Genomic DNA, 14,277 nt, shown 5'->3' with positions numbered 1-14,277 from the left:
ACTGTGATCCCCGCCGCCGTGCCGCAGATATAGGTGAGTCCTGCACAAACCTGTCTTTCGTAACTTTTTTAAAGAGTCTGGTGTTAAGTTTGATAGGGCAAAGGGTTAGAAAAAGGATAAGGGTCCACAAAGAAAGAAAATCCAAGCCACTACGCTCTTGGATTTGCCAAGAGCTGCGTTTTTGCGCGTTAACTGCTGGATTCGATGCTGTCAGATACAGGGGTGGGCGATCTTATCCAGAAAGGGCCAGTGTGGGTGCAGGTCTTTGTTCCAACTAAGCAGTTACACATCTGATCCCACCTATCAACCAGTGGTTTTTGCTGAGGAACTTAATTAGGAGACACGGGTGTGTAACTGCTTGGTTGGAACAAAGACCTGCACCCACACCGGCCCTTTCTTGATAAGATTGCCCACCACTGGAAGGAGACGCTTAATTGACGTCCGGGGCAAAGCTAAAATGGGTACGACATAATTTGCGGAGATTTGCATTTGACACAGTGCCAAGTACAGCGACGCTGCAGTTGGACCCTTCTCCACAGAGCTGGCGAATTTCTGCTGAATACATTTGGCCGTCGGCGGCCGCTGTTACTGGGCCAGTTGGAGACAAGCTCTGTCTGTGTGGCGATCTTTTCCAATCATCGTTGCTCATTATACTGTTGCCGTTGTTCTTCCAGCCAATCGGAACCCCGAGCATGCTCATAAATTAGCATGCAGCCAATGATCGTGGGTATGCGATCTTCTGGTGACCGCGACGCCTCGGAGTTTAGTTAGAAGTTGGCACGTTGCGGCTCAGATGACGCGAAGTGTGTGAGCGGTGTAAGTGTGTGCATAGTATTGTCGAGCGGTCCGACGGAAAGGAAAAAGTGGTTTAACGTTACTGTTCTGTCTATGGTGGACTTGGATTATACGTGCAACATGACTTTTGAGGAATTAAACGGGGATTACTCGCAAGAAAGGTAAATAGATGTTTTATTTCTTATAGTTTATGGGTTAAGTGAAAGCACAGTACCTCTTAAAACCAGTAGGATTACCAGTCTGCACGAGAAAGGGACTTGTTCGGTTGTGTATGCAGCGCGTATAGATAAATTATGCTTGGTACAAAAAAGTGCTTGTGCAGTTAGTTCATAAAACAACGAACACCACCGTACATATGCCAACCGGTAGGGATTTAAAAGCCAACTTGCATGGCAAAACTTTAGGACATTTTCTAGAGAATGCTTTGCATTTCAGCCGACGTCGCGGGACACTGCCGCCAGATAATTCTCACGCAGACGTGAAATAGCCTGAAGTTGCAGATCGGTTTCAGGTAACAGAAAAGAAAAAAGTGGAAGGGTACCTGAGAGGAAACTATGGCGTGTGCATCTTTTTGATTGTTTGTTTTCCTCGATATTCTGTAGCGATTGAAACGACTTTTCATCACAAACTCTTATCATGTCGTTTGACGACAGTCAATGTGAACGTCTGTCCGTTGCACTTGACATTCAGGCTCGGTCGGCTAAAGCACATCAGCTAGCTGGACAAGAGGAAGCCCAGCGTCATGTGGCGGCGATGTAATGCTGTCATTTATGTCATTTACTCATTTCTATTTCTTTTTTGCAGGATGGATTCTGTGGCGAAAGCTTTGGAAGAGGTCATCATCGGTGCTTTGCCGCAAGGCTGTATAACAGTTGGTGTTTACGAGGCAGCCAAGTCACTGAACGTGTAAGTGCAGTTATCAGTTAGTACAGAGGTCCCAAGCTCTTATCAAAGCTGGGTTTCTTGGGATCATATTGCCTCTTTTCACCAGAACATAAACTATTTAGTGCAACGAGCAGCCAGAGAGACAGCTTCGGATTCTTTTTGGCCAATGTTTTATCTTCTTCTTATGCACCCCCCCCCAACAGTTACATGAACTTTTGCTTGGGTAATATATTCAACACATATGCCTGTGTTTAACGTTTATTACACGTTTGTGTGTTACATTAGACTTAACACAGCTCTTTCTCCCCGCCCTTCAGAGATCCTGATAATGTGGTCCTTTGCATTCTGGCTACGGATGATGAGGATGTCAAAGACGTGGCCCTCCAGATCCACTTCACACTTATTCAGGCTTTCTGCTGTGAGAATGACATCAACATCCTGAGGGTGAACAACACCAGGCGCCTGGCAGAAATACTCGGTGGAGGAGGAGGAGGAGCAGGAGGGAAGCAAAGTGGGGGAGAACCCATGGACCTGCATTGTGTCTTGGTCACTGTAAGTGCCTTTTTTCTCATTAGTCTGCAAGATTGAATATTCTGTACTCTGTTTAAATAACCATGCTGCTTAGATGTTGAATAAGCACTAGTGTAAAACTTTCTGAAAACAGTTCTTAGGCTTAAAGTTGTTCCTACCTTTTGTCATTATAATATGAAGGTTATAGCAACAACTGATTTTTTTTTGGTTGCTCACAGTTTTGGCTACTTAAGAGCTGATGTTTATTTTATGATTGCACGCGTGGGATTGTAAGACACTTTGGGTAAAAGCAAAAGTTAAATGTGCAAAATGCAAATTGTAAATATGTAATTGCCAAAGAATCGCCAATTTTGCAAGTTGAAGTACAGCTGTACACAACCAGTGTACCTTAATTACTGTTGCATTTCACTAAAGCATAGAACCTACTTACCTCATGCATTGTAGTCCTGATTCCACTACACCTGCATTGTGTGGCCTAGTTCCTCCTGATGTTTGAGGGATTCCATTCGAGGAAAACTACTGCTAGCACTGCTGTAAAAGTGAAGTTTTTATCAGCCTGTTATAGTGGTAATCATTTAAGTAGACATAAATTGTGAAACTGCTGATGTTTCCCCTATCTTGTTAACATTTCTTAGAGCCCACACTCGTCTTCATGGAAGGATCCCGCTTTGAGCAAAGTGAATCACTTCTGCAGGGAGAGCAGGTGTATGGATCAATGGGTACCCATCATCAATTTGCCTGAACGATGAACAGCCTCATGACCAACAGCAAAGACCTGTCAGAGGACTGTTCTCCACACAGGAAGAGTTGTGTGAACCCGGATGGACACATAGCCACCCACAGACGAAATTCAATGGCACTACCGATGGGAGGAAAAACAGCAACATCACATTTAAGGAATTCGAAGGGGAAAAGATGACGACCCAGCCATCTAGATGGGATTTTTTTTTAAGCAAAAAGGTGGGGGATGGATTTCCAGTGGGACAGGACTGTTCGGAGTTGGGGCTCTTGGTTTGTGCAACCAAGATGGCGAGGCACTTTTTTATATTGTCAGAAGGATGGGAAGAAAAAGTATGTGCTTTATAACATGAAGGTGGACTATGTACAAAAGGACTGTATCAAGCATTTGTGTGTGAAAGACTTTGTAAGGGGACATGGAGAGAAAGTAGAATGGTGAGCTGTGTTAAGGCACTGTTGGGCTAGGCCTTTCTGTTCAGAAACAAAGTACTTGTTGAAACACTGGACCTTTGAAATTTCACTCATTTCTTTCAAGAGAAAATGTTGATGTTGTTACTATTGTTACTATTATTTAAAAAGGGAAGGGCTTGATATCTAATAGTAAAGAAGATATTCTGTGTATTCAGTGTTTCCTATGCAAGCTGGGGTTTTTTTCTACATGTGAAATAGTTCTGTTTTTTACAACAACATAAGTTATTTCTAATGATATTTAAATGTATTTATGTTTAATTTTTTTTTATTCTTTACTATTTGCTAAATCTATACACCAGTCAAAGATGTATTGTGGTTTAATAAAAAGTATTTTGGAGTCTGTCCTAGATGTCTTTTCATTTTACACTTCTAGAAATGTAACAAAGCATTAGCTGCATTTGGTCCCCCTGGCCAATCATTGTAAAACGAGTCACGTGCAGATCACAGGGGTCATGTTGGCCTTGGTGGCCTCAGTGACATCTCTGAGCTGGAGGGCGAACAATAATCCCCAACACTTTGCTGACAGTCAGCAGAACCATTTTCATTCACCCAAACAGCTTCCCTTTTCACTCATCCCGAGTGGTTTGTCAGGCGGTTTAGGTTTCAACTTTAACAGCTGACTTCCTTCAATGGAACATGTTCATGACGATCACACATGTTGCTTGTGGAGCAAAAAAAGAGGATACACAGCTGAGCGTTGTATCCCAGGCAATGCTGTATGTGTTGCATCACTCAGTTAAGGCTGCAGAAATAGTCCCAAATGCTGTCTGCTCACAGGCAGCGTATGGTTGCAGCCCAGTTGGCTCGGACTTCTGGAACAGGGTTAAAGGCGTGGCTTAGAGCATATGACTGGTAGCCTTTGGACATTTTGTAAGGGGAAGGATATTGTGTAAAGCACTTGCATAAACCACTCTGAACCGCTCCTTCTATACCCCCCACCCCACCCTTTCCCATTCTGTCACATGCTCCCGAATGTAGCACAAGCGGTTGTTGAATGTGCATGACGTCACACAAGTGATGCAAGGCAGGCATTCCCCGTGGAAAGTGCAGAGTCATGTTCAGGGGATAAATAAAGGCTTACTCACCTTAAAGGATCCAAACTGAAAATCTGGTTGACTTTTTCTTTCAAGATAAAGGAAATTGTGCAAGAGGTTTGAATACTGCTCAATGTGAACTCTGCTGAGGATTACTTAAAGCACAGCATCGGTGATGACATGTTAACTCACCTTGCGTTTTTAACCGTATACCTGTAAATGTTACCTGTTATGTTCATTCATCTGCCTGGAGGTCAGGTGGAGATTCCTGATCAGTGGTAAAAGGTTATGCTTCCATATAACAGGCCCTCCTTTTGGCTGAATTGGTTAGGACAAACTTATCTTACTCTGTGATTACATGAAACATTTTAAAATGCTTAAAAGTAAATGCACCCAGACTCACCATAACCGGTCACGGCCAGTCACCCTTACCCGAGATCGGTGGTGTTCGGGGACTCGTCGTTCTCCAGCGACCCCCCTGGCCCATCCGGGCGCCTGCAGCCAAGCGTTCTCCCTACGTCTCCTTCGCGGCCTGAAGGTAATGCAATCCATGCGAGGCTTCAGTATGGGCAGAAATATGTGTCACTAGGAATTGAATCTGAATTATTTATATGTGAATTTGAATTGCTCAACTTGAATACTTGTATTAAAAAACTGATTCCTAGTGACACATATTTCTGCCCATACTTAAGCGTGTAAAATAGCGAGAGCAGCCGACACGAGTTTGAAGGAGGCTGATGTTACGACTATCTCCTTCCTGTGGAAACGTGAGCCAGGAGAGTTGTTGGACAAGAGTTTCAGCCATATGCCATTGGGATAATCGGGTGGGATAAGGGGGAAAAACTAGAATTAAATTTATTAAAAAAAATAAAAAAGTAAACGCAAAGAAACATCGCCATCGCTTCCAGTGTGGGAAGATGGCTGCGCGACTTCACGTTTGTAGCGGCATCACCCAGTACCGGTGTGGGAAGATGGCGGCTCGAACTTGCTTTTGCGGGGCCTCACCCAGTACCTTCCATGCAGTGTCTTTGTCTGCGTCTAAGTTTGTGTTTTCGTTTGATGGCTGGGAGAGCTGGCGCTGGACGGGCAGGGAGAGCTTAGTCTGCTGCATGCTGTGGGCCCAGGGACCACGGCCCTGCCTAGAGCCGCACCCGAGGAGGAAACACCGAGAGCGGTCTGGCAGGATGTGGAAGCGGGGCAGGCTAAGCTAACTGCTAGCCCATGCAGACTGGCAGTTCCGATGACACCGGGGGCGGTCTCGCGGCGGCCTCGCCTAGCGTTGACTGTGTTTTTGGTGTCCTCGTGTGGAGTGTGTGTGGGGGCGGGGGGCGGGTCGAAGGTGTCTGGATGGGAGAGCTGGCGCTGGATCGGCTGGGAGAGCCTGGACTGATGCTGCCTGGAGCTGCGCCCGAGGAGGAAACACCAAGGGCGTTCTGACAGGACGCGGAAGCCCGGCAGGCTAAGCTAACCGCTAGCCCATGCAGTTCCGTCAGTCATCCTGGCGTTTGCTCCTTGGACAGTGAAAAACAATTTTTTTTAAAAAATTTTGTGTGGTATGTTGGATATATGTTTTTGAAGGTTTTTTGTAGTCTGGATATATGTGTTGTAGTTTGGATGTGTTGTCTTTGTGTTGCACTGCTGTGGGCTGAGGGAAATGATATTTCGTGTCATTTTACTGAATGAAATGGTGCATGGAATGAAATGACAAATACATGTTGCTGATTCCTGATTATTATAAGGCTTTAACAATAATCCTCAGTAAAGTGGTGCAGTCTGGAGCCCTAAAATGCAAGAGCATGCATTTTTGAGACATGGCTTCTGTCTGCTCATTTTCTATGGGATAAATGAATATATATATATATATATATATATATATATATATATATATATATATATATATATATATATATATATATATACATGTGTTTTTAATCATTTAACGTCCCAAATTAGAGCTGTAGTCTACACAAGCTATATGAGATTTGGACATTTTGTTCCATGAAATGCTGCTGACCGCAAAACGTACATTTTAAGTCATGAGGTGTAGAAAAGCAAGTTGCATACAAAGAGCTGGCTGCAATATGGAAACCCATTTCTTAATTTATCATCAAGTTTCTAGTGTGTCTATACAGGATGGGTTAAATGCAAATAATGAATTTCATTGTACGCATGTACAGCGGAAATAAAGTATCTTCTCTATCAAGTTTTTGCTCACCAACCATGTTTATGGATCAAAACTTGCAGATGCCTTGGTAATTTGCAAATATTTTTATTTTCTCATAGGAAAAATAGTCCTGATATTAAACACGTGTTTTGATCACAGAGCTGATTTCAGGCAACGACATTCATTTGTCCCCCAGGAAGCCACTGTGGAACTACGTTCAAGGTTTGTTTTGGAAAAAAATAAATGTCATCCTTGAGCTGGTCCATCGAAGTGTTGTTACAGTGGATCAAATGGGCCCTGTACGAAAGGTTGTGCAGCGTGTGACTGAAGGAAATGCTACTGACTGGTGTCATGTGCTATTGTCATGAGATGAAGGGATAGGCTATTTTAGGAGCAGAAGATGGCTAAGTGTAAGTGTTATGAAGGCATTTGCCCACTTAACCCCCCCCCCCCGATTAAGACAATAAACTGTGGTTGGGGTTCTTGATGTTTCCGGAATATTACAGTTTATTACCTGGGTATGGTATCTGTTAAGTGCAGCATTTGTTCATGAGACTAATCATCATGCCTTTGTCTACAGAGATACGATGAAGAGTCGGGCAATGTCCTATGGTCTGTTTGCTATGAAATTATCCTCTCGTGCATTATTTATTCCATTGAGAACATACAGAAATCAATGCATGATTCCCGGATGAGGGGGAAAAAAATAATCATCCACCAAAGATTATGTTGTTGTATGTTATCTTTGCAAGTCATGAGAGTAAAGTTATGCTAGTCATACCGAGAGATGAATAAATACGTTTCAAATCCAGAGTGCACCCAGGTTTGGAAAACTGGTACAGCTGTACAGGGGTGGCCCCAGAGAATTAGATTGGACATACCCCCACCCAAAACAACAAAAAAACAACAAAAAAACAGAGGTGCCACATCGTTCACCTCTATAACCCCCACCCAGCCTCACTCTCTGATCCTCTCGCTCTCTCTCCCCTTCCTCTGCCCCAAATCAGCACATTCCAGCACAATGACACTGTAACTGCCAAGCCAGATTTTAATAGTGAGACATGTGGTCAGTGGTTCTGCCCCTATCATTCCCACACAGTTGCACAATGACAAACTGGGATTACTGGATAGCCTATGCTCTGCTGGGTCACATACTTACTGCCTTTTATGTGCACTCATGCAATGAGGAATATCCTGTTCATATCATGGTTGTGCATAATGAAAATATGGCTAAGGCAATGCTTTGTGGTATGCACTGTGTACTTTCACTTCTGTCAGTGTAGACAAAAACTTTCAGGCTGAGCTTTTAATGTGGCTCTGTTGCTCCTGATATTATAGAACAATGCATTGTGAACCGATTTACGTTGCATTTGATTTGCATTTTGCAGCCAACCACAAACGACTACAGGCCAGTGATATGATTGTACAAATGAGGATTAAAATAATTTTGATCTACGGTAGCGAATATTATCCTGAAGCCTGATTAACCCAATTCCGGTCCACCTGGCTTTTCCTGCATTTTCCTCCAGATTTTAACTCTTCTTTGACGACAAAGTAATGCATGAGGGAAGGGGGGAAAAAGAGTGCAAGAGAAAACCAAGGCTTCTATTATTTCAGACAATCCCTACAATAGAAAATAGGTGCCAAGATTATTCCCGCTTCATTTTCATTTATGTGTGAGAAAAGACAAAACCAATTCAGTATTTTTACAATTTGAACAATAGCTGACAAAAGATACCTGATCTCCCTTTGTGTGAGAGAGAAAATGTGATATGCCGTTTATCCACCAGCTGGCCACAGACAAAGTCAGAGACAGCCAAGTAGTCACCAACAGAGAAGGAAAATAGGCCTTCAGACCAAGTCCAAGATTTCCCAAAATAGTTCCCCCACCCTCCAAAACGGAAACCAGGCTTCTGCACCATCTATATTTAGCTTTCTTTTTTCCTTTTCGTGGTTTAAACAGAAATGATGAGAGGGATGGTGTCCATCTTACCCTCAGCGAGGTTTGACCGATTGGCCAGAGCCTAATGAGAGGAAACAAACATGAGGATGGGTGGGGGGATATTTCTGGCTCCCACAGACTTGAGTCCATTTAAACTAAACAACCTACAAGAGACTATGGCAGCTATCATAACCAAAATCCTTTCCTCAACTATCTACGTCCTTTTTAGATATCCGGATTGGTATAATCAGACAAATGAGATTCTGTGACACGTGACAAAGCATGAACCGTTACTCCAAATACCAGCATTTTTATTCCAATAACCTGCAGACCTGAATGAGACTTTTGAAACTTGGTTTTGATTTTGAACACAAATGTGTGATGGGCCGTGTTAGCCACAACATGTTCAAGTTGCATCCTGTGTCATTTATAAATGCATGATAAAAGCCCAATCCCCCTTCAATATCAAATCTGGTGGTAATTCCAGATTAAATCCTGAGGCAACGCTCAAGTCAAAAGTCAGATTACACATATATCTACAGTTGATTTCCACATTTTGCTACTCATCCCCACTTTTCCCTTGGGTACCAATAACCCTATCTTTCACTCTATCTGTGGTAGAGAAAAGCTATGAAAACAGCAATAAGGACCAACACGATGCTGTATTAAACCCTCTTTTATTAACAACAGTAGGAAAGACTGTGCAACAGCAGAGAGACAAGGGCTCCATTACAAATTGACTGGATTTACAACACGTTCAAATTGGATTACCGCATGTCAATGCAGCACCCGTTTCAATGCAGCTTAGACAAGGATAAACCACTTGGATCTTTTGCTTTTCTTTTTCCAGTAAATGCAGTGGCGATCCAAACTTTGTCACATATACATCCAAATCTAGTAACCGCACGCAAAACGTGAAGGTAAACCCTTGTTAACTGGTGTGGCTGAATTCTACCAAATTAAGGTCACTGCTTTTTTATTTTGATGTTAGCATAATACAGTAATGCATGAATACTCCCATTTTAAAATCCCAATCATGTTCCTACACAGGTTGGTTTATCAACAAAGAAATTGTCTGATTGTAAAATTTGGCAATTGAAATTGTCCATTGGTCCATCAGTGGTGCAACAAGGCAATTGCTGGGGTGTTTAAAATAGACAGAAATTATGATGTGGCAGTAGTTATCTATAAATAGATCTGACGTGGCAAACGGAATGATTTAATATCAATACTAACACAAATAACAGGAAATGACAGAGTAAATCATAAAAACTATACACTCGGATGATAATATCACCAGCTCTTGCTGGCTTGAAGACCTGGAAGTACCTTTTAGAGATGGCAATAACCAGGGGTGCACATAACTGGTGCTCAGGTGAGCTTGCTTGGACAAAATAAAGGATGTGCAGCAGATAATATGGAAAGAGGCGCTTTGGCGTACAAACATTTTTGACACAGTTGCTTACTGAAGCATTAGGGTTTTCTCCATACATCGCTGGTAAGAGAGCCATTATGACAAATGTGTTATTGTTATATAAGCAGTTGTTAATTGTTTAACTTTTAGACTCCGTTATGTAGATGTGTTTTTTTCCAAGTTAGCAAGGTTAAAATTTTAGCTCTAGCAAATAGCTAGCTTACGTTACAACTAGTTTACATTACGCCGCCCAGCGACTGCTGGGATGGGCTCCAGCATCCCCGCGACCCTGAGAGCAGGATGAGCGGTTTGGATAATGGATGGATGGATGGTTTACATTACAACTAGCTTACATTGTTTCTCTGGTTCTAGGATTTTCATCCATTCATCAAAATGCCCAAGAAGCAAGCCACATTAAAGATGCAATAAACACTTAAACATGTTTTTTGAGCTGTAAACTGAACGATATGACTATATGGTGATGAAATACATCAATGCTGGTGTTAATATGGACATTTCTAACCAAATTTATAAAAATCGGCATTTCATAGATTGAAAATGGCTCAACACGCTGTCTACTGTTTTAAACCAGCCCTAAGCCTTGGCAAGGCCAATGCTTACGTAGAGTTGACCACTTGGAACTTACCTACATCATGAAATACATTTTGTAAAAAAACTTAGTGCCTTGGGTGACCCATCTCTCTCAGCCCCAACCTTGAGTGTGGGTCTGTGAAATCACACTCATTTATTTAATTGTAAAGCACTTTGAGTGGCTGTTGCAGCTAGAAAAGCGCTATAAAAAATCCAACTTGATTGACTGATTGATTTTCAAATATATGCTGATCGAGACTCATCATTCAGGGTTTACTTGCTAACCTTGCAACTTTATCACATTTTCCATCAAGCTTTTGAATTCTCTCAATTTACAATGAGTTATATTATTTCATCATTTTTAATTTTGACACAATGGTTCGGATTTGTGCCTTTGACAGAAGTCGCCCCATCGCCCGCCTCTCTCCGCCGCCGGAAAGCTGCGGCCCGTCTCGCAGGGCCCATTTCCTTCTGCGGTGCATTTGCACCGCGAGGCGTCTTCACTGGGTGGTGTCCGACGCCGTGTGGTGCAGGGGACTGGGTACAGTGCGGCGGCGATCCGGCAACTCGCACCGGGCCCTTCTCACAGATCCCTCTAGCTACTCCTGCTCATGCTCCTACCCCCCCCCCCCCCAGCCCCTTGGCCACTTTTGAGCATTTTTCTAAATTATACAGTGGGTGGAGTTAGGCTCATACCCGGGGGAGAAGTTACACTTTAAGAAATTTCTTTGGTATTCCATCACCTTCAAAGAAACGCCAGACTGAACCTGAACATAAAAAACATGTATTCACGGAGAAGTGGCTGCAGGAGCTGGCCTGGCTCCAAACAGATGACGGCCGACATGGCGCAAAACATGCCGTGAAAATCCCAATCCCGTGGATAAAAGCAGCATCTTTTATATAGGGACTAAAAATGTTCAGTCATCCAGCTTTTGAAAAGCACGAGAAGAGTAAAGAGCACATGATGACAGTCAGTCAGTGCTGCACGTGAGAAGGGATTTGCCACATCTCAATCTAGTTAAAAGCAAGTAGAAATCCTGCCTGTCTGACTCTCACCTCTTGTTCCTGATGCACATCCACTTGTTTTGACCCAAAGCCAGCTACTGACTTATGGATGCAAACAGCTAATTGCAAGCTCAACCAGAAAGACAGAAGGCCTACATCATCGTCTGCCATGTTTGAAAGAGAGGAAGATGGTGAGGAGAGCAGTCAGGAGGGTTGTGATGACAACAGGTAGTAGGACGACCATGCCGTGAGTACCAAGCAACATCTCAAGGTGCTCCCTTGAGAACCAGACCAAAACAGTTATGTGCACCCCTGGCAATAATACCACAACTGCTGAAAACAGAGCACCAGGTAATCACAAACATTTTGCGAATGACATCATGTAGACAAAACGATGGCACAATATAGTTACAAATCACTTTTATCACATATAGATAAACACATTTGATAGAAACATCCTCTCCTTTTTTTCCAATAAAGCACAAGTAAGACTGTTCTTCATAATACAAGGCAAAAATAAGTAAGGCTTTTGAGTGTAATAAGGAATTCAATTTATGCTATCTATCGTGTTTCTGTTATTAATTGGCGTTCATTTCTCTCAGCTGGTCAAAAAAACACGACATGTAATTTTTAAACAAGAGACAGAGCAGGGTCCCCGCCAATTTCTAATCTACACTTTAAAGAGACATTTTGAGAATGATCTCGGGAGAGCTGATTTATTTCACACAACCAACTGCACTCGTGCCGGTAATACTTACCCCAAAAAACACTTAAATACACTGGTGTACACACAGACTAGACTAAGACAGCTGTTGCCATGAATAGATCAACATGGCTCACAGTGTTGTGGAATACTTTCCATTAATTAGGTTGGCTGCTTCTTCTCATTCATATCGTATCCTGCAATAGTGTGTCCTGAAAAGACCCATTTATCACCAAAAAAATGGTGGATTTTCTCATTCATGCCGATATTTCAACATTATGAAATGCATTATCACTTAGTTGGATTTGGTCACAAGGTTGTGCAACACAACACACTGGCCAGAGTGTAAGCTGTGTGCCACCATAAAAACGACTACAAAATGTTTCTGCAGGAGCGCAATGGTCATCTGCTGTTGTCTGAGGGATGTCACAGGTACTGCAGGTAGCCTGGATGTGGGACATCATTTTAGCCCAATTATTCGGTGACATTCTTTTTTTCATGGGTCCTATACATACGTACACCCTAAGAAATACTACACTACCGGGCGTTCGGGTAGTGTAGCGATCTATTCCGTTGTGGGTATGTGTCCTGGTCGCTGCACTAGTGCTTCCTCCAGTCGGTCGGGGCGCCTATTGGGGGGGGGGGCTGGAGGGACTAGCATGATCCTCTCACACACTACATCCCCCTGGTGAAACTCCTCACTGTCAGGTGAAAAGAAGCAGCTGGTGACTCCACATGTATCAGAGGAAGCATATGGTAGTCTGCAGCCCTCCCCGGATCAGCAGAGGTGGTGGTGGAGCAGCGACCAAGACGGCTCGCAAGAGTGGGCTAATTGGCCGGATACAATTGGGGAGAAAATGGGGGAACAAGCCCAAAAAAATAAAACACTACACTACCTTCACAGAAGTTTCCAAAGGCGCTATAACGTTGAGATCTGAGGGTGGAAATGATTGTGTGGAACATATCTCGGGTTCACAAGTCAGTACTAGGTTAAAGAGACAATGGTAGAGCCCATTGCCAACACCCGGCAGGGAGACATGGATTGAGTGGGTGTTAGATTGTCATGGCCCTGTCTCCACTGGGTTTGCACAACTGTTGAAACTGCAAAGGGTTGCGGGGTAATTATAGTTATTTCAACACAAGATATAGCGAGATGACAGCACCCACAAAAACAGTAAATTGCTCTAAGTTCTGGGTGCGAGCTCACCATAAACCTTCACCCTGGATTAATTCAGCCGAATTACACAACAGCTGTACAACTCTTGTGGAATCAAGGTCTGTAAGACACGTTGTAACAGAGACTGTTATCCAACTTTACACAGTTAACACAGCTTTTAAAGGTTTGGAGGGAATCTTTGAAATCCATCAATTTGAACCGGAGAGATGCTATAACAGTCGTCGCCAAACACAGTCTTGAATCTGTGTGCAAAGGAAGGACCTGATCCACAACAACAGCGAGTGTGTGCCAGAGCTATTTTAAAGTGTTCAGATACCAACAATATCTTCCATCTGTAATTGTGTGAGACACCGGGGGTAGGTTTTAATGCCACAACATTGCAACTACTACAACAAAAGGCTTGTTAGTGGTTAGAGTTCAACCCGCAGAGCATCAGCTGCACTGCCAAGGAGAATGACTTTATGTTGAATAGTGTGGTGAGGCGGCTACGGCGCGCCTCACTACTTGGTTCGCTGTTTTTGAGAAAAATAGTGGTTGAATTGGTGAATTGTTACAGAGTGAGTGAAGGTTCAAAAATTAGATAGTGAAAGTATTTTAGATCACAATCCACCTCTGACCCCTCTTAACAAAAAGAAGACAGCAACATTAATAAGCAAAAACAAACATTAAGGCTAAATGGTGTCCACTACAATATAGTGCACGGTTTTTTATCCTTGAAAGGGTTTTCCGAAGCAGGGATGCCCATGAGGAGAGGGTCGTACTTGGCATGCTCACCACAGTAATTCATGAGGTCTGCCGAGGCCTTGGATACCTACAGGGCCAAACAA

General features: G+C 43.1%; 2 protein-coding genes across 3 annotated transcripts in view; one reads left to right on the top strand and one right to left on the bottom strand.

The window, feature by feature from the left end:
* Positions 1-743: 743 nt before the first annotated feature.
* Positions 744-3,758, top strand: gadd45aa (growth arrest and DNA-damage-inducible, alpha, a). The gene is made up of 4 exons (XM_056292849.1): positions 744-956; positions 1,600-1,701; positions 1,998-2,232; positions 2,847-3,758. Exons 1-4 carry the CDS (start codon positions 889-891, stop codon positions 2,958-2,960), a joined length of 519 nt encoding a protein of 172 aa, XP_056148824.1. The 5' UTR covers positions 744-888; the 3' UTR covers positions 2,961-3,758.
* Positions 3,759-9,504: 5,746 nt separating this feature from the next.
* The window catches only part of gng12a (guanine nucleotide binding protein (G protein), gamma 12a), a 39,660-nt gene continuing 34,887 nt past the window's right edge, over positions 9,505-14,277 (bottom strand). For both annotated transcript variants that reach the window (XM_056293221.1, XM_056293222.1), the window contains exon 4: positions 9,505-14,261. In XM_056293221.1, coding sequence (XP_056149196.1) covers positions 14,136-14,261 — 126 coding nt within the window. In that variant the 3' untranslated portion in view covers positions 9,505-14,135. The remainder of the gene's footprint in view (positions 14,262-14,277) is intronic.

The sequence above is a fragment of the Lampris incognitus genome, chromosome 14, assembly GCF_029633865.1.
Source record: "Lampris incognitus isolate fLamInc1 chromosome 14, fLamInc1.hap2, whole genome shotgun sequence".
In the NCBI taxonomy this organism is placed as follows: Eukaryota; Metazoa; Chordata; class Actinopteri; order Lampriformes; family Lampridae; genus Lampris; species Lampris incognitus.
Note: the sequence above shows the minus strand (reverse complement) of the source record. Positions and strands in the feature narration are given on the sequence as shown.